This window comes from Alligator sinensis, unplaced genomic scaffold (genome assembly GCF_000455745.1).
Source record: "Alligator sinensis unplaced genomic scaffold, ASM45574v1 scaffold1141_1, whole genome shotgun sequence".
In the NCBI taxonomy this organism is placed as follows: Eukaryota; Metazoa; Chordata; order Crocodylia; family Alligatoridae; genus Alligator; species Alligator sinensis.
In genome coordinates this window covers 244,385-269,902 of record NW_005842650.1, presented here as the reverse complement: position 1 = coordinate 269,902, position 25,518 = coordinate 244,385, and the positions used below count along the sequence as shown (strand labels likewise).

At 44.4% G+C, this 25,518-nt stretch overlaps 1 protein-coding gene across 1 annotated transcript in view; it reads right to left on the bottom strand.

Annotated features, from left to right (window-relative positions):
• The window catches only part of EML5 (echinoderm microtubule associated protein like 5), a 204,294-nt gene extending 185,336 nt beyond the window's left edge, over positions 1-18,958 (bottom strand). Inside the window, exon 1 of the mRNA XM_025215565.1 lies at positions 18,858-18,958. Within this exon, the coding sequence (XP_025071350.1) occupies positions 18,858-18,958 (101 nt within the window). The remainder of the gene's footprint in view (positions 1-18,857) is intronic.
• Between the last annotated feature and the right edge of the window lie 6,560 nt (positions 18,959-25,518).

Sequence of the window (25,518 nt, the reverse complement as noted above, 5' to 3'; positions counted from 1 at the left end):
CAGGAAAATGGGAAGGCAGCACTCACCTCAATATCCTGCAAGGGGAAAGGTGCCCATTAGTGAACCCAGTCACTGACAGCCTGCTGCCCCCATGGGTGTGGGGAGTAAAACTGCAACCCCCTGCGCTGGGTTGTCAGTAAATGCAAGACCAGAACTGGGCTTGTACATGGTTAGCTGAGCTACAGCCTCTAATCCCAACTAGGCTGCAACTCTGCTTGCCCTGGGTGAACCCAGTCTACCCTGTACTCATTGACATCAAATTTCAGGAGTGACAGTCTGTCATTAAGCCCATGGCAGCTTCTGGTCACAAAGGCAGGGCTGGGGTGCAGATTTACCTACATGTCTTTCCTGCCCAAGTGAGACTAGCTGTAGTGCCCCACTGAGACAGGGTTGCTGAAGTGCTGCTTGCATCTTGCCCAAGAGGCAGCTGATCAAATTCTGCCAGGGGTCAAGGAAGGCCACTAGACAACTGAATGGGAAACTGCATTCTGCCCACAAAAGTAGTAGAATGTGGTTATTCCCAATGAGCTGCAAAGGAAATGGAGAGAGACAGGCCTAGAGGCCTTTTGGTTTGCCTTTGCCCTAGCTTTTCCTTGAGCTGATACAAGAGTTACTGCTGCTCTCTAAGAATGAGAAGCAGGGTGAGGTAAAACACACCTCAAGAGGCAAATGCAGGTATGAGACAAAGCTGGGAATTAGGTTACCAAATTGTTGAGCCACACCATTAGCTAGAAATTAGATGCAAAATTCTGAAACTTTCCTCAGAAGCATTCTGCAGCAAGGAGCCCTAATTCGTTTGGGGACTTCATGGGCATTCAGCAGCCGCCAGTAACTAACAGGTCTTGTTCCAGTCCCAAGCTTCAAGCAGCCTGAAGTCCCAATGTGGGTCTGTGGGTCTGAGCAAGGTAAAGAAAATATTTTTTCTAAAATCAATGTATAAATATTATTACATTTCATATTCTTATTTTATACAAGAGGGTTTCCTTCCCCTTTTCTGGGCCAGCATTTATGCATCTTCTAATATTCTGAACAGAATGATGTGCTGCACAATACATATGTTAGACTAATACTGTTAATTATTAATGCCTGGCTTCTTGACAGCAGTGTGAAAGCAGTGTTTATTATGTCTGTTTAAATGTGAAATGAGTTCAGAGACATAGGCTTATGGTAGCAAGGGATCTTTTCACAGGAGTATTCGTGATGGACAGCTTTAATGCTTTACCCCAACATTATAAAAGGGAAAAAGAATTAAATTGTTTTCTTTTTCTTGTTTTCTCCTGAACATTAAATTTAAACAAGACAGAGTAATGCAGACAGGCTGAAGACAGGGATACAGTATTAAAGAAGATGTTTCCTTAGCAACGAAATCAGACGAAAATCCATGGATGTACTCATATGACTATTTCTGCACTACACAAAAGTAGGGCATTAGAAAATGCAGGTAAGAATACAGTAATGGAGACACCTAGTAGACATGTATTAACAATACAGTTAAATCAGAATTGTTTTTGTTCATTTTAACTTATGTTATCTCATTAAATTGTTATACAAATTTGGGGGACCTAATCTACCTCTAGCTGATTTATCTGTCACTGTCATTCAATTTGCAGCAGATCTAATTTAGACTTACAATAAGTACTCAAAGAAGCTTTAAGTCTGGAGACATTACATTTGGGAAGTAGCAAGCAGTCAAACCAGAAAGAGAGGAAAGGAAGAAAAGCAATTCTGTAGTGCTCTATAATTAAGTTGAAAATACAGAGATTTACAGTTCTATTTGTTTTCAAAGCTAAGAAGGATATAAACTAATTAACTACTTCATTAGCTAAGTAAAAATTACCATTTTATGGAAGTTGAGGTACCTATTGTCATAATAGTAAAGTTGATCTTAAATTAGATATAATTAAGTACTAAAAGAGTGTGGAACATCTGTGTGCGGGCCGGGAGCGGTCCCAGGTTCTCGGGGGCTTTCGCGGCGTGGGCTGTGGCCAGCAGCCCTGGCACGCGGGTCGGGGAATGCAGGCCGGCGGGCTAGAATTAGGTACGGACGCTTAGCAGTTGATTAAAGATTATTTTACTTACACCAAAGATGGTCACGGTGCAGGCAGGAAAACTTGCTTGAGTTGCAGTTACAGATAGAAAAGAAGAGAGGCGGACAAGAGTTCCTTCCACGCGAACCTCTAGCCCAATCTGGTTGAAGGCTCTAAACACGCGAGCCCGTCGCGTCAACCGAAGAAAACAACTCGAAGCAGAGAGCTCTGGATACACTCACACGAAGTTTGCTAAGCTCCGTGGAACTTGCGCGCAGGGAAGGGGTTCGTCGAGGGATCGTTCGGCGACGGGGAGAGGCCAGAGGTTGATCAGACCCCTATAGCCTTCTTGAGGTACACGCTGGGTTCGATAGGCCCCGCAGCGCTTAGAGATCTTCACAAGATGTGAAGCCCTCCTCCTCCTCCAGATGGTTGTGGAGTCCTCCCTTGCGGGGTTCTCCTCAGAGTTCTCCAACTTGGGCGGAAACCACTCAAGCCTCTTATACGGCTAGCAAGCCAATCGCTAGCCGCCACATGGGAATAATTTAGAACTGGCCAATAGTGGGACACAAATTTGCATGCGGGTGGCGGGAACTCCTTTGCACTGTGCATTTCTCTTTGCAACTTAGAAATGCACCCTGCAAAGAAAACTGCTAGTGGCGGGAAATAATTTAGCAGTGCCGAAGCGCACACACATCAAATCACACCCTTGGGTTGTGACAATCTGAAAGAAAATATTTCCAGAATAACAGTCCCCCTCATCTGTCAAAGCATGAAAAACTCATTGGATTGTTTTCCAGGTACAAATATACAGAATAGAAATTTGAATCTCAAAGGTAAGTTTTGTCCTTAACTTTTTTTAGTGAGGTGAATTTCTAAGACATTAATGTTGTCAACAGAAGTCATTTTGGATAGTCTGGGCTTTGAGAGCTACTTTAATTCCATGGTTGGCTCTTCAAACAATATCCTAAAGTATTTTCAGTCTTGATGTTCTGTTCAGTTATTGATATTTTCACCCTTCTTTCCCCAAATCAACATTCAGGAAATATAAATTCATCCAAGATAATGTCTCCAATTATTAGATTTTATTTTCCTTTTAAGATTCTTGAAAAGCATATTAGATTCTCTACTATTATTTAGAAAATGTGGAGGGTATGGTATTATTATTATTACTTTAATTAATTCACAGATCAGGACCAGAATCAGATCCACAGTACAGGCAGCAAAGCAGGTTAACTATACTAGCCTTCCATGTCTACAGTCCTCCCTTTAAATTCTACTTATTCTGTAAGTGAAAATGAGTTTTGTGATCATCTTAATCCCAGTGCAAATGCTGACTGCCAAATTTTCAGATGTGGCCACTGTTTCTGAGTGATACTATTTGGGTGCAAAGTGTTTCATGCTGGACATCTGAAAATAGAGACATTCAAAAAAATGAACCAATGACCACATCTAGACAGTTTCTCATTCAGTCTACATTATAAGAACAAAAGTCACACTGACAAAATTAGCAATCCACTCAAAACAAGGCTGGGAGCTGGGAGAAGGTGGAGACAGTGTTACTGATGAGATTTTGAGCTATTCCAAGCATAATGTTCTGTAATTCAGTGGACAATGTCTTCCTCCAAACTCAGGAAGGCATGTAAATCAAAGCCAGTATTGAATTATCCATTGTATTGCCAGTCTCAGAAACTATGGCTATGTCCGATTCACTCTCAAACTAAGCATAGGCTAATCAACATAATTTTGGATGGAGTCAGAAAGAGAAACCACTAAGTCACTGGCCTTGTACAGGGTTTATGTTTCTACCAGGAGTATCACTGCTCTTCCTGTAGGAATTGCCAACATACAGGCACTGATTCACTTCTCCCAGAGGAAACATGTCCCTTCTAGGACACCTGGAAGATCTCCCCTGCAAGAGTTTCTCTAGAATGAATGACTGTACACTTATACTCAACTCCTCTACAAAGTAGGAGGATTCAAGCAGTAGACTCCCCTATGCCTTCTCCCAACCTTCTGTAGACTGGAACCCCCCCAGTCTGGGGTATTTCCCTGCAGTTCAACTCCTTCCAATCATGAAGAAGTTGACCTGCCAGTACCCCTCCAAGCTTTCTGGAGAATGGCCAGGGATATTGCCAAGTGACTCCAGTCAGGGGGAGGTACAAAGTCCTTCCCTGATGCTCCACTCTCCCTGGGGACCTGGAGGAGTAGAGCAGTTGCTGCTCTCTATGCCTTCCCTGGGATAAACCTAGTCTGCAGTAGGTGGAAGGAGCAGGGGAGAGAGGGGGCAGCTGCAGGCTGGAACTCCTGTACTGCTTCCTTTCCCAGAAAGATTTTTAGCAGTGGAAATTTTGCCTGTTCGTAGCCATCATCTATACTAGTGGTCATCAACCATGGGTGTGCATGCCCCTAGGGGTACTTAAAAGGTCACAGCGGGTATGCAGACCTAATGTGGCCGAAAAATGCTGCATGCATTCATGCACCAGCGGCACAGCAACCAGGCAGCCAAGAGAGCAGCCAGGTCTGCTTGGTAAATGTGTTGTGAGGGAAGGGGCCTGGGGGGCAGATCGAGGCAGCTGCAAGAGGCATGGGTGGGGGGGGCTTCATGCACAACAGAATTTCCTGCAGCCCCCCTCCCAGTGCCACCCCCACCCACCCAAAGCGCAGCCCAGCCCAGCCCCCCTCTGCCAGAGCCCATTGCCAGCCTGCAGCCACACAGAGCCAGGGGTCCCCCCCCCCTGTGCCCTCCGGGGGTTGCAGAAAGCAGCAGGAGCCGCTACCCCCAATGCAGCTCAGTTCCACACCTCACCCTGGCTGGGCAGCCCCTGTCCCTGCCCCAGCCCCAGCTCCACTCCCTCCCCCACCACTGGGCCAGCCCACCCCACCCCACACACAGATCCAGGTGCACCTGCCCCCCATGCCCTCCCAGGGCGCACACAGCAGGAGCTGCTTCCCCTCTCCCACGGTCCCCAGATGAGCCACTAGTGGCTCCATCTTGCGCTCTGCCCTGGCTGTGCAGCCCCAGCCCTTCCCTCACTGCACGGAAATTGATCTGCACCCCCACCCCTTAAAAACAAGAAAAAAATAGATAAAGAGGCACATGAGCTGGAACTTTGACAGAGAAGGGGTACACTTGTTAAAAAAAGGCTGAAAACCCCTGGTCTATACCATTGCCCTTGATTTACTCCCATTCAGCAAACAGTTAACCAAACATCCAGGTGAGAGAAAGAATGTGGAAAGATGCTCTCTCATAGCTGGTATGAAAGTCTGAATATAAAAAACAAATCTTATTTCTAAAAAAATGGCATAAATCCAAGAAATCCCATAAGAAAAAGAAAGAGAGGGAGGACACACTGAATACTTCAGTATGAAATTTAGGCCTCTCCAATTTGCCTTCTCTCTTGTTAACCAGTTAGTGATTCTATGACAGAATCACAAGGGATAAAAGTGAAAATGACAAAGAAAGTTGTGAAGACACTAAGCTGTTTCCAAGTTTACTACATGCATATTCAGTAGTCTGAAGGAGTTAAAGCACAGATAAATCCATGATTTGTTTGTTTTTAAATATTATTGGATCCCAGAACAATGGGAAAGAATATGTAAATGAGTGAATGAAAAGCACCACTGAACTAAATACCAACCTTGAGTTTTGGAAGAACACTTTTTCGAGAGAGATCGATATGGTTATTTTGCAAAAATGGTGAGGAAATTTTAGCACAATTATGTGTAAATACATATTTCAGTTAAAAAAAACCTAAAACAATAATTTAAAAACATATATGTATTGTCCAGTGGTCCTCCAAACATTATGGACTACCAATAAATATACTAGCATTTGATATAGCACTTTGCAGAGTAAAAAGGCAGTTGAAAAATAAAAATGTAAATAGTTCTAAATGTGCGGGTCCTCTCCCGATCCCACCTGGATCGCCATGTGCGAGTTGTCTCTCGATCCCATCTGGGTCGCCATGTGTGTCTTTGTGCACACAGGCTATGGCCGGCAGCCCGGGTACACGGGGCTGGAGAAAAACCGTGGCGCGGTTTTGGTACGCTCGAGCTAGAATCAGTCACGGAGGCGTAATGGTTGATTGAAAAGATTATTTACTTACACCCAAGGTGGTCGCGGTGTAGGCTGGTCAGCTTTCCAGGCACAGCTCCGCTTGAGTTCTCAGTGGAGGACTCTAATAAACTCGGTTCCTTGACCCTGGAGTGATTCAGGCTCCGCGGGTTCAAGAATTCGTTCCCACAGAGCAGCTGTATCTCTGTGAGTGTTACTCGGTTCCCAGGTCCCCCGGAGCTGTTAAGACTCCGTGGGTTCGACAATTGGGTCCTAGGACAGGGATACGTCTGGACTGCAATTGGCGACGGGGAGAGGCTAGAGGTTGTGCGCCTCGGAGTTGTTAAGGGTCCGAGGGTTCGGTAAATAGGTCCCCCGGAGCTGTTGAAGCTCCGTGGGTTCGACAAATTAAACCTCTGTTGCCCTCTTAAGGAAAAAGCTGGGTTCGTATGGATCAGCAGCGCTTAGAGATCTTCACGCTCCTTTCCCGAACTCCACGTGCTTTCTCTCTCTCCAACTTGGGCGGAAACTACCCAAGCCTTTTGTACGGCTAGCAAGCCAATAGCTAGCCGCCACGTATGCCTACATTTAGAACCGGCCAATAACGTGGCATGAATCTAAATACAAATGGCAGGAACTCCTTTGCATCGTGCATCACTATAATGCAAAAGAAATGCACTATGCAAAGAAAGCTACAGAACTGGCGGGAAAAGCTCCTGCACGCGGGTTCTCCGTTACAACAGAACACTCCACCGTGCAAAAGAGCTGCAATTTGGCGGGAACATGATTTAGCGATGCCGAAGCACACACAAACAAGAAAAACCACAACTTTGGGTTGTGACACTAAAAACAAGTGTACTACTTCTCCAAACTTTCTCAAACTTTCTGTCAAAAGATTCTGCGAGTTTAATGATTTAATGTGGCCAAAAAATGCTGCATTAAGGATAGCTTAGCTCTGTGAAATGTTCAGACAATTTGCAGAAACTGTTAGATGCCTTGTCTTGATCTAAACTAAAGCATCATTCACCTTGAATGCTCTTGCAGAGGGATTATAAGAAAAGACTGAGGATTAACACAGTTCTAAAAGTCAGGAGGAGGTTTACAAAGTTGTCAGCTGACCAAAATGTGGAATTAATCCATTCATTCTGTGCTCATACTGCCTTGATAATGTAGAGGCATCTCTTCACTCTAAACAGACTTCAATCTAAATTAGTGGCTGATCGCAGAGCCTCTTGGAGTCGATCTGAGGCTGGGGGGGCTGAGAGCATAAGTACATGCGCAGGTGTACCCCCCCACCAGTCCAGCAGGTGAGTCCATGGGGGAGAGAAGGGGCGGAGGCCAGACTGAGGCCCCTGAGGTGAGGAACAGGGTGTGGCAGAGGCAGGAGCAGGAGTCAAGTGAGTGGGGCCACAACCAGGAGGGTGGTAGCAACATCAAGCCTGAGCAGCTTGTCCAGAGGCACAGGAGGGCTCCTACCACTGTGCACACCCCTAAGGAGGCCTCAGGGGGCACATGCCCCCCCATCTGTGCATGGCAGAGGTGGCTGCCATTGTGGGCTGGGCTTTGTGCCCCGAGCCCCACTGCAGCTAATCTAGGAGCGGCCTGATGCCATGTGCATCTGGCTGCTGGGCAGGCAGGGGATGAGGCTCAGCCCAGTGGCTGGATGTACATGGCATCAGGCTACTCCCTGGCCAGCTGCAGCAGAGCTTGGGGCACAAAGCTCAGTCTGCAACAGCAGCCACCTCCGCTATGCACAGATCAGAGGGCACGTGACTCCACCAAACACATGACAACACGGGTGGCTTCAACAACTGTGAGGGAGGGAGTGGGGTTGCGGCAAGGGCAGGCCTTGCACAGCCCGGGCAGGGCACAGGATGGAGCCGCCAGTGGCTTGTCAAGCGGGTGCAGGGGCATGCATCCCAGGAGGTCATGGGGAGGGGTGTGTGCCCCCAGATCTGCACGCCAGCTGGGCCAGCTGCTGCTGCGGGCTGGGGCCAGGGCTGTGCCAGGCTCTTCCTGGTGGGAGGTGTTGGGCTGGGCTGTGCTTGGGTTGCACTCAGGGTGGGCAAAGGTGGCAGCGGGGCTATGGCGGGGGCTGCAGGCACCTGAAAATTTGCTGTAGCACCCCCAACCCTGCTCCCAGCGATGATGATGCTCACCCCAAGCAAAATACAGCCCAGGCCCCCCACCAGGAAGAGCCCAGCGCTGCCTTCCCCTTCCCCCCCCGCAAAAGGAATGGGGGACCTGTTCCCAGGATCTGCATAGGGGCAGGGGGGAGGAAGGCGGGCTGGGGCTAGAAGGCAGTTCTGGGCTCTTCCCAGCAGTGGTGTTGAGCCATGCTGTGCTCAAGCCAGCTGTCAGCAGCCGTGGCACTGGGAAAGGGATTTGGGGGTGCTATAGTGAATTTTTGGATGTCTGCAGCCCGCCCCCCCATAGCCCCACTCCCAGCTCCCCTACCCAGCCCGAGCACATCCTGGCCCAACACCTCTGCTGGGAAGAACCCAGCACCACCCCGGCCCCAGCCCACCCCACCTTGCATGTAGATCCAGAAATATATGCCCCCCATGCCCTCCTGGGCTGTGTACCACCCCCCCACATCCCCTGAATGAGATGCTCACAGCTCCATCCTGCACCCGGCCCCAGCTGTGCAGGGCCTGCCCCTGCTCCTGCCCTAGCCCCACTTCCTCCCTCACTGCCTTGGGGTGGGAGCAGAGCACAGGCAGGAGCTGGGGGGCTGGGGGCCAGGACACAGGGGCTGGGGGAAGTGGGGGACAAACATGTGCCCCCTGGGCCTCTGCTTGTCCTACCAGCCAGCCCAGCCAGGGCCCCACTCCCTCCAGCCCCTGCTCCTGCCTGTGCCCTGCTCCCTTCCTCACCACTGGGGCCTCGATCTGCCCTGTCCCCTCCACAGCCCCTTCCCCTCCCCCTGTCCCTTCCCCCACAGATTTAATTTACCTGCTGAGACAGGCACACCCCAAAATACTTTTTTCTCCCTCTGCCTCTATCTGCCCCTCCTTCCCACCTCACAGATTGACCTGCGGAGGAGGGGTGGGGTGGGGTGGGGTGGTGGTGGCGCACAATAGATCTTGGGTTGCTTTTTAATTCAAAGGTTGGAGACCACTGATCTAAATAGAGGTTCATAAGTCACTAAACAGCAGTCCATAAAGTCTGCAAATCACTCATATTTCAACTAGATACAAGTTACATAAAGACTCTTAAAATTACCCCTATTTTCAATTATCTTTTCTAAAATTTCTGCACACTTATTAATTTACCTTTCAAATTTTATTTGAAAAATAAATAGAAAAAAGATGTACCCTCAATATATCTATACTGTTTACAATAGCACGATACTCTAATTTTGCACATACATATGTATACATATAGTACAATAAGTAAATAGTAAGAAACATGATACAGAAAAACACATCTCATCCAACAGGTCTGCGTAAGTAACTTTTGGAGAGGTGTAATTTATAAACCTTATTTCCTAAGTCTGGCAAAGATAGAATAGCATATGCAGTCAAAATGAAGGGAGTATTTACTGAAGATGACAATACATAGTGATTTTTTTTTTAACTGTGTGAATTTTAAGCAACATTGTTGACATGTCATTTACACTATACTTCTCACCGCTTGCTGTAATCCTGTTCCCTTCCACTTTAGTTAACTTCTTATTGAAAAATCTTACTGTAGGCCTTGCTGGAGTAGGGATTAATACAACCACAGTTTAATGTGTGTACAAATCATATGAAGGCCTTACTAAGAACACGAATTGAACAAGCCCCAATGAATACACAACTAGGTATGCCATATATGGCTTGCACAGAAGTGCTGGATAAGTAGCTCATTAGTTTTAGACGCATCTCCAAGGCCAACAGTGATTGATAAAACCAGTACAGAACACCAAAGCAAAAATCAGAGTGACCTGGAAAACAGGTGCCCCTGCCTGGTGGGAAGGTTGCACAAACTGGTGAGAAGTAGGACATGGATGATGTCATCTAAAAATGCTTTAGTTGCTGGGGAGAACCAGCATGTGTATCCTGTAAACATGCAGTTATTTTGATTGGTATATAAAAAGGGGTCTGGGAACTATTAATGCTTTGTACTGGACTTAGGGGTTAAGTTCATGCCAGCAGATGACCCAGCTAGTACCATGAACTGGCCGGTAGTGGATATTCTTGTCTAGGCTTGTTTGTAGTCAATACATTTGGCCAAGATCTTTGTCACTAAGAACCAAAACCTACAATGAGGTTAAGGACACAGCATCACAGATGGTATCCTGAAAGTGCTTGCACAAATCATCCAAACTGAGGAAGCCTGACATGACTGTTAACATCTAACCCCCAAACAATACTAATGGGAAGTGGATAACAACCCTGACAGTCTCCCCTGACAACACTAGTGATTCCCTGGAGACCTGCAGTTTCTAAATAATTTTTTACATTAAAGCATTATAAATTGCACATACATTTTACTTCAACATATATGAAAACACTATATGAGGTAATTTGCTAAATGTTTCACTGCTGAAATTCTATCTTAGATTTTATACACTATGGCTAAGTACAGACAGTCAAAAGGCCCAAGGGTGAATTGATTTAGTCTTTTCAGGATAGCTGCAGAGACTGAACTGATAAGGAAATGAACACATATTCACTTTTGATTTAGGAAATACAGCCACATGCCTGTGTGACGTCTTGCGCCCTTTGGGCTGCCCGACCCATCAGGGGTGTGGCCCCGCCCCTCAACTCGCCTGCCACGACTTTGATGTCAAAAACTTACTATGAGAGGGGGTCTTCAGTGGAGATCTTTCCCGGGGGGCCCTCCCGACGGATGGCAGTACTTACAGTCATATGGTGCAATGTTCCACGGGGCTCCGCCTCCCCTACACCCCATCCACTCGCCAACCAGATGGATATGCGTTAATGATGGTCTCTGGCCCTGTAGGCTGGCTGAGGGCTGTCTTCCTGGGTTTAGTTGCTCTTCCTCCCCTCTCGGGGTTTGGCTTATTTCAAAGAAAATATTCCCCTGAGTAGGAGGGGGCTGCAGAGCTGCCTCCTTTATCCCTGCCTTCTCTAGGGGTCTCAAATGCCTCTTCCCTCCTGCTGTCTGCAGGGAACTCCCCTGCCTCCTCGGTCTCAGCTTCCGTCGGGGCTGGAGGGGTGCCCCTGCTTTGCCTCCTACAGGAGGCTTAAAGATCTCCCTGCTGCCGCCTGCGAGAGCCATGCAGGCTGGGTTGCTTTCTTCCCGCACTGGAGCCACAGTCCGCCCAACAAGCTGCCGGCCCGCGCTCTCTCTCTCCAGCTCTCTCCCCATCCTAGTTCCAGTGGGGCTTTTAAACTTTCCCGCGGCGGCCGGTACGGCCGCTTGGATTGGCCCAGTTTTTTCCCACACCAGAAACAGCTGATTAAACAGCCAGCGTATTGCCGGTTCACAAGGCTGCGTCCGCGGTTGTGGCTCCTGCTCTGGCTGCCCTGCAGGAGGTGAGTCAGCCCTCCCGAGGGCCTGCTACTGGGGTATGGAACCCGCGGGGTTCACTCTCTCCCCTTTGGGACCTGTGGAGGTGCCTTGCCGCCACACCTGCAATGGCTCAAGCCAGAATCCACGGGGTGCTAGAGCATGCCTGCCAGACACTGCCAAAGGGGAGGGAAGAGAGAAAGCCCTCCAAGACTCCCCCCACCCCGCGGAGCAGAGGGAGCATGGCCAGGCCCCAGCCTGTGTTCTGCCTGGGTGGGGAGAGGAAAGTAACGGCACTGAATTCATAAAAGCTTGAACAAGAATAGTTCTTTTTCTGAAAAACTATAAACTGAAGAACTATAAATACAGCATGGACTGTGTGTTCACTTACTCTTCCTGCTGCCCCCGCAAGGTCTCTGGGTTTTGAAGTCCAGAATCAGAGCAGCAGGACTCTGCAGGGTTGCTCATCACTTCCTCTTCCTGCTTCCAGGTGCCTCTCGGATTTGTAGTCCACAGTCGCAGCCAGCACTAAGTAAGACAGCAGGGGAGTTCCATACTTGGGGGAAAGTGAGTTTAACCCCTCTCCCTGGCTCCAGATCCCAGCCAGGGTTTGCCTGAGGGGGCAGTGAGCCAGCCAGTGAGGCCAGTGAGCCAGCCCTCACTGCTCTGCCTAGGGAGTGGAAGGGCAAGGTCAGCACTGCTCTCTGGAGCAGAAAGCACAGCCCAGACCAGGACAGGAAATTATGCTGGGATGCTGGGGAACTATGATTTAACTTGGACCAGGAAGGGGTCTGGGACAGAAGCTTCATAAACTGGTTTGACCTAAATCAGTTAAGTCTGATACTACATTCAACCAGGTTTATCTTAAACCAGTTTCAGTCATTTTGAAACTGAATTATGTGCACTGAACTGTTCTGTTACAGCTTCAAACCAGCTTCTGATCACTTAAGCCAGTTTATGTGTAACTTCTCTCTCCAGCCTATGAAATTAGAAGTTCCACACAGTTTCAGAAGGTGTCAGTGTTTTGAATGTTCCTTCCTCCTGGGAATGTTTTGACTAAATTAGTATGGAATTACTGTTTGTGGTATCACAGGCAAGGAGTTAGCCACTTTATTATGCAGTATACAGAGTACTGTCTTCAAAATTACAATGCTGTTTTGGGACAGAATAATGTATTTTTTGTAACCTTCCAAGCAATTGCATTAGTTTCAAAGTTATGCTAGTTGAAGAATGGGCCCTTTAAGAAATTTAACCCGCAAAAGTCAGAACATAATATTTGTTCTGTGAGACAAAGGAGAAATTCTTCAAACTTCCCATAAAATTAAACACCTTGTGCATAGACTATATTTAGGAAGCATTTCTTTTTAATAGTGACCATTTTTGCCATACTCCCCATAACAAAAAACAAAAAAAATTCCTTTAGTCCAAGCTAATGAAAATGTTTTGTTTACAGAGAATTCCACAAAGAACTGCCCTGTTCAAAATGATTGTAGTCCTGGTAATGCCAACTATTTTGAAAGAAGGTTATTTTTTAAATTCTCTACAAAAAGAACATTATTCTTCAGTTTCTGTTGGCAGATAACATAGAACTGTGGTAAAAATTATCACTAGACCTGCAAGCTTTTTTTCAGAGGTACCACAGAACTAAATTCACTCAAAAGAAATGCAGAAAGGGAAGTATTATGTGTGAGCACACATATACAACAGGAAGTATGAAGAAAACGGGAAGGAAGAGGAAACTGGCAAACATGCTGTAGCTTTGGACTGCTGCTGCATGGGGTACGGTTTCACAGAATATGATAGTGAATCTAACTCGAAAAGTTAAAATAAAATACAATTAAAAAAAGAAAGGTTGATACTACTCTATCATGTGATATTTGTTGATGGTAACATTATCTTTGGATTACTTGCTTCTCTTTGGGCTTACATATGAAATATTTAAATTTCCCAGATTTCTCCACAGTGACAACCTGAGGGGGGAAAACTGGAGAAAAACACTAATATGTTTTTTTTTTAAAACAAGATAATTTATTCTAGTACTATAAATGTTATTTATAATGGAATGCCTGTTTACTCTATGGTAGTATTATAGGTCAGAGTTAAGATTACTGGATTATTACGTCTTTCCATACTTCAATACATTACGCTTTCCTTAAGGTCTAACTTTGATTTTGAATTTCCTCAGCTTATAATGCTTATTTTGGACATAAATACCTTTGTAATAGTTTTACCCTTATATTTTTAATAGGCATGCTCTACCTCAGTTTCAATTTAAGAAAATTTTTTTTCCTGATGAAAATTCAGTATGCTGTGACATTTTTAACTGAAAAATCCTTCCTAATTGACATTCATATGAAGTCAAACAATAGAGCATTAATTAGTGAGCATTCCTCAATGCCACAGTTTTCCAGAAACGTATTGTCAACCATGTATTAATTAAAACCTTACACACTTAGTAAGAGCCAGACTCTCAAATATATTTAAGGTGGAGAAGGAGCAGGAAAAGGAATGAGTTCCCCTCCTTTCAATGCATAGTTCCTGTCAGATTCTCCTGTCTTATTCTTCCTCTCTATAGTTTTTTGTTTACAATTCCATTGCCATGTCACCTTTTTAATATATATCATATTTATATAATCTAACATTGGGAACCATGCTTCAATAAAATCATGGTACTCCAAACAGACACTTACACCATCCCTTTAAAAATGCAGGGAGATGGGAGGAAGTGGAAACTGCATTCAAAATGAAGTCTACCTGTACTAGATGACAAAGAGTAGATCAATCTAATCAGCATGCACTGATTGACTGTTGATCTTGGCCAAATGAAGGACCTATTGTCTGCACCTTAAGAAATACTGAGAAGTTTACATCTTTGTAGAATTATTAAAACTGAACCAGCAGCGTAGAAGTTTGACAACAGTGATCATCAAGAACTGATCCTTATAATAAAAAAAGAGTTATCATAAGCAAAAACACACAAGAAAAGTGTTCTCCAAGCTGAGATTGTCAGTTGTGACAACTGTGGAAGAAATCAAACTTCGCATTGTGGTTGTATTAGAATTGGCAGAGTCATCTAGGTTTATTTAAAGCTATACAAGTGATCACAAGGAAAGTTCTCAAAGGAACTCTGACCTCTACAAGTTTACAAGTGTATTTATACTTTAGACAGCGAGAAAAGATGCAGGGTTCAGACAAAGCAACCTTGAGAGAAACAGAAAGATGTTGATCATTCGTTTGTCACACGTAAGCAGTTTACTTTTTCAGCAAACACATTGTGTTTTGGGAACAGCTATCAGTGTTGTGGGGTTTTTTTTGGTTCCTGGAAAGGAGAAGGTTAACATCTGCACACAGACAAAACAAGGCATGAAGGTTTTTCCTTATCTTAGAACATTTTAAAATACATAGCATCAGCATCTTTTTCGCTTCTCTTTCTCTCTCTTCTTAGTCAAGTAAGAGGCCTGGTTAAACTTATTTCTACACAACAGAGGTGTAAACTCCTGTTTTTTACAGATAATTCCTTTCCTCTGGCTGCCTAATAGCTATTCATATAGCTCCTCTCTCAAGCAAGCTGAAAAAAAGAGAAAGGACCCTGTGTTATTCCAATAACTTATGTCAATTGTTATTCCAATTGAAATACATCAGCTCAAGGTCTCAGGAGGGTTGGATGACAAGATGTACATAAGCCCTTTCTCTCTAGATCTACTTAGGTCAGGGTGGCTGCTAGAGACAACATGGTCAGTTGCACCTAGCTATCTGATACTTCTAAACCTCAGTGTGAGATTAAGTAGTATAGGCAATACTGTCCTGGGCTTCAGCTCCTCAAGACATGTATTTTCTACAGAATCAAGCTATAATTTAAAAAAAGGTGAGGAGGGAAGGGTCTTGGTTCTTATTATCATTGTTGACAAGTAAAAGTTGAGAACATGTCCAGGTTGTAACTAACAAAGTAATGTCTGCCTGAATCAGCAAGAAGTCCAAGAAAACACTAACATGTATAACTATAAAATGCATCCTAATGAGGCATTGCTTCCAAGAACCATTGTTCTGGAGGTCTTGTCAACACAAACCCAAAAGGACCTCTTTCTATGAGAAGACAGGAATGCACTGAACCTTGTCCAAGCACTGACTGCTGGAGCAAATAGCCTCTTACTGCCACCCTTACCATTTCTACTGGTGAGAAAGCAGCCTCATACTCCTCCCCAGTGTAAAATGGGATTCCCTTCTACTGCCAACTCCAAATTATGGGAGAGACTACATTGCCAGGGCAGGACAATGGGAATAGAAAGGGGAGGTTTGAAACAGACAGCATTGAAATATGGCTTCTTAAGCAAAGAGTCTGTAAACTGGGTTTTCTGACTGCAACCAGTACACCTAGTATTATGAAGAAAGATGTCAACAACATTAGTCAATGAGGGACCCAGTATTTCTTCACTGATTTTCACTAACCAGGAAGACCATAGTTCTAGACATCATGTTGAATCCTTTTTGAGAAATCCAGAAAACATAGAGACACTTAGTCTGCTTGATATATACCACACTAGGTATAAACAAGTTGGACAATACCTCAGAAGACAGGAAAAACTTCTCACCACTTTAATTGTCAATAAAAGGAAAAACCCTGAATAATCCAGCTATAAATCATCCAGTACGCAAATATTGATTTTTGAATGTTTAAAGTTATTATGATGAAATTCAACCAATGATGTAAATACCAACTTAAATGTATATCTAGCAAATTCAACTGAAAAATTCTTCTGGAATCAGACTATTTCAAGGCAACTTGTAATAAGTTTCTAAGACAGCATCTACCAAACTGTGGGACACACCCTCCAAAAGGTCACAAAAAGTTATCCGATTTGCTCTTATCAAGTTTGAAGTCTATCACAATATTAAGATATTACATTCAGCACATACTGAAGTGTTCAAATCACCTCTAAGAACAGTTTGAATGGATAACACTTAGGAGATTTTAGTATAAAAAAAAGATTATTAGTACATGCTAGACGTAGAAAAATACAGTTCAGAAATGTATTTATAGTATTCTAACTTGTTTAATTCATAGTAACTATTAGTGGTTATGGCAAACTGAGAAACAGAAAGAATCGACTATGTTTTACTCCAATGTAATTCTAAAGTCACCTTTTGGTATTACAGTAGATTTGAGCTCAGAGGGAATCAGCTCCAGCTATGATTCTGTTTCATCTAAAAAAAGCATGCAATTCTGTGCAAGTCCTTGAAATGTTAGTTGCAGAAGAACCATAACTGTTTTTTTTTCTCTGGACCTTGCCATCTTTTAGCCTAACAAACTAGGTCATTTACAGATGTCAAAAAACAAAAAAAAGGGTGCTTTACTTTAAGCTTGGCACACCCCCCACACCAGGCACAGCTCATGCCCAGAAGAGGCATCGCATTAGTTTGACCTGGCTTGCTCAATGTCTGTATAAATCAGGTACTTTAGTGGGGCTTTTTGGCACTTCTATCTAATGGCTGATTGAATAAGCTGAATGAATCAGTTTTTAGGTACAAGTCAAAAAGCCCCACTGAAGTGCCCAATCTATACAGATGCCAGGGGAGCCAGGTCAAACTAATGTGCTTCCACTTTGGGTAAAGCTCCGTTTTTGGGAGATTTTTTCCATGTCTGTTGGTGCCATTAATGGTTAAGGTGTTTGCCCAGAATTTACATCTCTCACTTCCCCATACAGTGCTGTAACTCCCAGGCCTGGATTAAGCAGGACTAAGAGCACTTGTCAACCTTCCTGTTCAAGCTAGCCTATTGTGCAGGTAAGAGCGGGAGATATGCTACAACAGAAAGTTTGGCTCTGTGACTCAGTGAGATGGCACTGCCCTAGAAAGGAGGGAGGCCTGGGTTTTTGGTTCCCTCCCCCATGTGTCTATGTTTTGCATTTAATAATAATTGGATGGACTGGGTAAGGAAAACAGAGACAGAAACAGGGGTACAGAACCCAGAACCTCCCACTTTTTTAGGATAGTGAGGGTATTCTTGATCATATTTTGTGCCTTAGGAACTGAATTCCACTTAGGGCCTATTTAGTTTGCCTGTGCAAACTTTGCTCAGGACTATTTTGTGGTACCCAAAATGAGAAGGGCTTATTCTTTTATTGAGGTTCAAACATCACAGTTATTGCTGTAGTATTCAGACATCTCTTTCACACGTGTTCAAATGACACTCTTTTGAGAATGATCTTGATTCACAAAGCAAGTGGGAGAATCTGAAGTAAATTCCAAAGAGTATCCTACTGGAAAATCATGAACTTTACATGACTGACACGACCAGGAACCTTTGTAACATGAGTCTGCACACTAAAGGTGCCTTCTTACTGCTGACAAACTGGCAGGCAGTGACAAACTGGATGAAGCATTTTCAGCACAAGCTCCTTTCTCCCACTGCAGGCTGTCATGCTTCTCAGATAAGATCTTTGGAAGGTAGGAGGAAACCTGGTAACCCTGCACCACATTGCCTATAGTCTGTGCGTCAGCAAATCTTTCCTGTGTAGATCTGCTTTCCCATAATGTATAGGCTGGTAACTAATTGACAAACAAGGAAAGGAAAAAGAAAAAGAAATAAAAGTAAGAGCAAGAGGTTCGGCAAAACAACAACACTTAGCTCCATATATGGAGGAAAACAAGACACCACCAGAAATTGAGAGTTGAAAGATGTGGTGGCTGGATAAAGTGCACATAGAATAATGTATAATGGTTTAACTGAATTAAAAAACAAAAGCATTCTTGCTCATGGCCCAGTGGGCGGTTACCCTGATTGTCAAATCAGGGTAAACCTTGACAGAAACCCTGTAATAATAAAAGAACTAAGGCAGGTAAGGAGGCCCAATCCCTGAGGCCCAAACCCAGTGAGAGGGGGCAGTGCTGCATCCCCCATGGCCCAATTCTGGCATGCAGGGCAGTGAAGAAGCAGTGTCCAGTCCAGCCTGTGAACTGGCTCCACACCACTCATCTTGCCAAAAGGTTGAGCACCACTAGTCTAGGCTACAGGAAATTCTGTGGCTCTTATGTGTGCAAGAAAGAGAAAAAAAGGACTGTACAGCTGTAATTGCTTCTCTGTGTCAGATTCATGTGCTCCCCTTGAGCTCTCCAAAATGCTTATAATAATTTTACATAACTATGGTACAGCAAGTAAGCTAAGCATATGTTTTAGGGAATATGCTGTTCCTTTCAGGAACCTGGCTGGTGCATCTGTCTTGCAGGTTCAGGGTTAAACTGAAAACCACATCTGGGGGGAGACTGTGCATTTCCTTGGACCCATCTGGGTGCACCTCATGTAACAAATTCCTTACCATTGCAGGATCTTAACATTTTGGTTGCATTCTTGGTCTCTTCTGCTCTCTTTCTCTGGTACACTGAGGTACTGGGAGTTTGGATTCTTTGTACTAAACATCTTAGGTTCATAACAGGCTGCTAGTAGTGGGAAAGGGTGGGGGGTGGTTTGTGGGGTACACAGGAGGTAACAGAGCTGTATACTCTCTCAACTTAACATCAACTCAGTGGTTGCCTACAGCTGTGGAAGACTGAACTCAGTGACTTATTTGGTCCATTCCAGACCTGACAAAAGTGTACAAGTACCTTATGTTTCAGAGAGATGTGACACTGAGATGCCTTCTTACAGGAAAACACAATTTGCTGGGGGAAAGTGGTGAGCTGTTCTTAAGAAGACAGTGGAATTTTAAGGATGCCTTCTAACCCAACTTTAGCTTCAGTGTTAGTACAAGTGGAAGGAAATTTATAACATAAAAATGTTGAATTTTCTTGACAAAGGAACTAGAATATGAAATGCTACTTAAAGTGCAAAAATTAGATCAGGGGCTTAGAGAGTAAGGCATAAGCTGTCCAATGCAACAAGCCAAAGTGAAAGCCACTGGAAATGAAATCTTCCAAGAAACATATGGGAGATAAGGGGAGAAATGAAAGAGAAAAAAGATAAATGCAGGATTCAAGAGTGGTCCACTCAGACTGTTGAAGAGAAAGGCTAGGATCCAGAGAAAGCCAGGAAATTTAATACAGGACCTAAGATTAGTTAGACTCCTTAAGTTGGTGTTGAAAGGAATGGGAATGCATAAAGAAGCCTTACATCAGTCACTAGACACTCAGATTCAAAAACTAAGATTGCTAGACAAAAAGCTATTTCAACGTGATTTAAGAGAAACTCCAGAATGGAGAAGACCTGAGTCTTCAAACAGATACGCACCAATCTAAAAACCTTTTACATGTTTAGCCCCAAGTCTAAGAATAGCCAAAAATGATGTGGAACCTACTGCAGATGTCTCCAAAAAAGAAATTTTGCTGAGACCAGCAAGGTTACCCCTCTTTTTTAAAGCTGCAACCATCATTGCTATTATTTTGATGAAAATCTCCTAATGGGTCATGTGATGAAAAAACACAAGGTCTTGAAATGTAAAAGTCAAGGTAACTGGCAGTAAACCTTAGCAAAGTCTAGTGAGATGAGACATGTGGAAAATCATATGGAAGTGAAGCTCAAAGCGCCCACACAAGGTCATCTAGTCCAGCCCCTTGCTCAAGGTAGGATCATTCCTGACTAAATCAATCCAGACAAGGATCTGTCCTATCTGCTCTTGACAGTTTACAGGGATGGAGAGTCCATAACGTCTCTAAGAAGCCTGTTCCTGTACTTTACCATCCTCCTGGTCAGAAAGTTGTTCCTGATCTCCCAAAATAATTCCCCTGCTAAAGTCTGATGCCACTGCTCCTAGTCCTGTCTCCTATGGCCACAGAGGAAAGCCCATCTCCATCCTCTCTATAATTGCCCTTCAGGTATTAAAGACTGTTATTAACCCCCTCTCAGCCTGGTCTTCTACAGACTACATAACCCTAGCTCCTTCAGCCTTTCCTCATAAATCATGCTTCCCAGGCCTCTAATTATTTTTCTTCCTTTCCACTGGACTCTTTCCAATTTGTCCACATTCTTCTTGCAGTGTTCAAAACTGGACACAGTACTCCAAATGAGGCCTCACCAGTGCTGAATACAGCAAAAGAATCACATCCTTTGATTTGCAAGTGACATTTTTGTTAATGTGACCCAGTATACAGTTGGCCTTTTTTTTCAGCAAGAGCACACTGTTGGTTCCTAAGGAGTTTATGGTCCACTATAATCCCTAGTCCTTCTCTGAAGTACTGCAGCCTAGCCAGTCATTCCCTAGTCTGCATTTATGCATGCAGTTATTCTGTCCCAAGTGCACTTTTCCCAAGGACGTTGCACTTTTCCTTGTTGAACTTCATCTGGTTGACTGCGGACCATGTTTCCAGTCTATCCAGATCATCCTGGATCCTTGCTCTGCCCTCCAGAGCATCTGCAACTCCACTCAATTTGGTGTTATTGAACATATTTACTAAGCATTCACTTGATTCCATTGTCTAAATTATTAATGATGATATTAACCAATATCAGACCTGCAACAGACCCTAGGAAACCCCACTTGATACTTCCTTACAACTACAAATTGACTCACTGATGGCTACTCATTGAGCACAATAATGCAACCAGTTCTGCATCCACTTTACAGTACTTTTATTTAGTTTGTGTTTCCTTAGCTAGTTAATGAGAATGTTGTGGGATATGGCATCAAAAGTCTTGCTAAAGTCAAGGTATATCACATCCGCTGCTCTCCCCCATCCACGGAGCCTATCACCTTCTCATAGAAGGAAATTAGGTTGGTCAGGCATGATTTGCTCTTAGTGAATCCATGCTGACTGTTCCTGATCACCTCATTGTCTTTTAGGTACTTCACAACAGATTTCTTGAGGATCTGCTGCGTAATCTTTCTATGTATCAACACCAGACTGACTGGTATGTAATTCCCCAGATCCTCCATCACTTTCTTAAAGATGGGCACTGTATTTGCCCTTTTCCAATTTTCCAGGACCTTATCCAACCTCCAAGAGTTCTAATGGCTAATGGCTCTGAAACTACCTCCGCTAATTCCTTCCATACCCTAAGGTATAACCCATTTGGCCATGCCCACTTGAAAGCATCTCTAAGTAACCCCTGACCTGTTCTGCCATTACTCTAAGCTGTTTGACTCCTTCCCTATCTTTGCTGCCTACTGCACTCACCATCTGAAAGCTGCCCCTATTTGTGAAGACTGAAGTAAAAAAAGGCACTGAACACTTCAGCCCCTGCATCATCTGAAACTAGACTGCCTTCTGCATTCCATAAGGGACCTGCACCTACTTTACTCTTCCTCTTAGTCTCAAAATACTTGTACCTTTTATTGCCTTTTATGTCCCTTGCCAGTTTAATATATAAGTAGGTTTCTTCAAGTCAAGAATGTTGATACTTTTCTTGAATCTGACTGTCAGGAAACAAACTTGGCACAGCAATCCAGCATTTTTATTGCTGCCAAGAGTCAAGGGCAGGGTCTGGCACTCTTAGCGCAGGCTGAGTATTATGTTGTTAAATAAGCGCTGAGTAGAATAGGGTCCTGCTCTATGACTTCTAAGATCTGATATGTAGGTACTAGATGTGCACCAATACATCAGTCCAATATTGGATTGGTACCAATATAAAGAAAATGGGCTGTATCAGAAAACAGCCTGATGGGGCCAATAAATACCCATGCTGCGCGCAGCCACAGCACAGCATTCAGGCAGCGAGGAGCAGAACCGGCAGCGTGGAGAGCTGCCTCCAGCTGGTAAGTCTGTTGTGGTGGAAGGGGACAGGGGAGGGAAGGAGCATGTAGATACCGTTTGCCTACAGATATTTCATGGATATAAAGGCTGTACAGAAAAGCCTGTCTTGGCATTCACAGCAACATCCCAGTGTGTGGGAGCTTAACTGGTTTTTTTTTCTTTTGAAACAAAAACATTTAATAGGCTCAACATTTATCTGATTTATTAAAGTGTCCAGGACATCTTTCAGAGTGTAGCAACAGGACTGGGTGGAGAAATTATTTTTCAGGTAATGACCAAAAAACAAAACCACCTAACAAATACTACTCAGATAAAGATCTTATATACCACAATTACTTACAAATTAGTCATGAAAAATAAATAAAAGGAAATTTATATAATACTATATCATATGGTTCTCCAAAATGGCTCTAATTTGTGCAATGTCATTTGTTCACCCCAAAAGAGAAACAAACCAAATTACTGGTCTCCATATTGACTTTTTCTTTCAAAATCACTGATGCTGAACTACAGCAGCACACTAAAACCAATCAAATTGCATTTATAAATGTTCAAGAAAAAAATTATTTTGAACAAACAATTATTTCAAGTTGCAACCTAAGAATGTCATTGTAAATATCTGGGCATGTTATGATACAAAAGATTCATATATCAAAGCCCAAAAATTCTAATGAAACATACATGCAAATACATTTAAAACTTTTAATTCATGGAAACTATTGTTAATGTAAGACTAAGAAAACTAAAACCTGAAAAATTAATCTGATTCTCTTAGAGGAACAAACATTTTTTTAAATTAAAATAGTAAGAAATCAACATACACATGAGATACACCTGGCATTAAATAAGTTTTACTTCATCTATAAGCTCATTACATGATATAATTGTTTAGGCTGTCCATGTTTGAAAATCCACAGGCCTTGTATTACAAATTGAATTCTAAATCAGTTTTCCAGGAATCAGCAAGACTTGAAACAGAAAAGAATGACAGCCATACTAACAAGTTTACAGTACAGGAGAGCTCTTTGATATAACAGGTCCTTAAAAAAGGAGCACCTCAAATAGTTGGTATCTAAACATTTATTTGAATTTATCACTAGTATTAAATTTAACTTAGTTTAAAGTAAGCAGTAAATTTGATTTTATACACATACTTAGAAAGTAACACTATTCAAATTTACTCAGATAATCCCTGTGATGTTGTCTCCCCATAGTTTGCCATATGCCATTATGAGCAATTGATGTCAGCCTTATAAAGCTGCCATAAAAATATATGAGCTAAGATATTAAATTTGCTAGCCTGTTCATTCCAATATATAAAAACCTAAGTCTGTCTGTCAAGGTTCCTTGGGTGAATTTGATATCTTTTATTAGACCAACCCAAATGGTTGGAGAATAGTTATTAAGCAAGCTTTCGGGTTCAAAAATCTTTCGTCAGGCTAAGGAAGTTTCAGCAGTTGGTGTGTGCTCTTCCTGGATGGAATGAAAAGTAAAGAAGCCAGGGGCTGGGCTGGGGAGTCAGTTGTCAGGCAGATTATAATGTGTCAAAAATCCAATGTCTATGTTTAGTCCATGATCTCTAGTATCCAGGAGGTTGATGAAATGGAGTTCATAGGCTCGTCTCTGGGAAGTGTTATGTAAGTTTCTCTTGAGGATCAGGACTGAGAGATTGGAGAGAGAGTGGCCCTCCTGTGAGAAATGTGCCCCCACCGGTAATTGGGTGTTTCTGTCTTTGATAGATTTCCGGTGTGCATTCATTCTGGTGCGCAGTTGTTGTTTGGTCTCTCCTACATATTTTCCATCAGGGCATTTGGTGCATTGGATGAGGTATATTACATTTCTGGAGGTGCAGCTGTAAGATCCAGGGATGCTGATGGCTCTGTTGTGAGGTGTAGTAATAGTGGGGGTGGTGGAAATGTGTTGGCAGGTTTTGCATTTCTTGTCATGGCACGGTCTGGATCCTTTTGGTGTGTTCTGGGCTTGAGGAAGTTTGCTTCTTGTGATGAGGTTGGAGAGGTTCGGTGCTTGTTTAAAGGCTAGGATGGGTGTCTCTGGGAAGATCTTTTTAAGAATAGGGTCTCTTTTTAGTATGGGTTGCAGTTGTTTGAGGATTTTTCGTATGGGTTCGAGGGAGGGGTGATATGTCATAACCAGCGGTGTGCGATTTGTGGGGGGTTTTCTTCTGTACTGAAGCAGTTCTTCACGTGGTATCTGGGTGGCTCTTTCAAATGTGCAATCTACCTCTCTGGAGGAGTGTCCTTGCTGGGTGAAAGCCTTTTTAAGATTGGTGAGGTGGCAATCCCGGGTGTTCTCTGTCTGTCTGTTATGCTTTACTCACGCTCTGACTGGCTCACAAAGAGCCAATCAGAGCACGAAGAAGTGTTTTGACAGAAGGCAGCCCGCTGCCATGTTGCTGGGGACATGGGATGGAGCGGGGGATACCCACCCTGCTCCCTGGAGATGGCGGCAACAGAGCAGATGGAAGGGGGGGCAGGGAGGCCAGCAGGGCTGGCCTAGTCCCCCCTGCCCTGCTCCCTCCAGGTAACGTGGGGGTGGGGCAACTGGGTCCGAGTGGGGAAAAAGCTGGCCCGCCACAGCGGGGGCAGGCGGGGACAGCAGCCCCAGCCCCATGCAGCCACAGCAGCAGCTGGGGGAGGGAAGGAGCGGGCCTCCTTACCCACTTGGGCCTGGGCCCACTCCTCCCTCCCGTTCCCAGTCAGGCTCAAGGCTGGGAGGGAGGAGTGGGCACACACCATGGTGTCGGCAGTGACGGTGGGGCCAGGGGAGCACTGGGCCTGGGCCTGAGGGGAGTGGGGTAGCAAGTCAGCTGACCCAGCCAAGCCCAGTCCAACACGACAGCTACACCCCTGCTCCCCCATGTCAGCCCTGAGCCTGCTCCTCCCATCCCCCTGCTACTGCCGTGTCAGCCCAGGCCTGCTGCTCCCCACCCTGCCCCCCTGGCCCGGCTTCTCCCCACCCTCAGGCCGGTCCTCCCCGACATTGGGCCTGGGCCTGCTCCTCCCTTCCCCCCGCTCCTGCAGTGGGGTGGAGGGGCAGCCTGGACCCCAAGCAGCAGGAGGGAAGGGAGAGGAAACCCAGGGGGGCGGGGACAGGGGACCTGGGGCTCCGTCCCTGCCTGCTCCCCGCCACCCAATCATTCTTGACAGGCAATTGGCTAGTATTAAGATACGGACCAATGATGAAAACCAGCTGAAATTATATGGACAATTTGAATAGAAGTACAAGTTACCCATGTTGGAATCTGTGAAAAAAAAAAAAAGAAAGCTTAATATA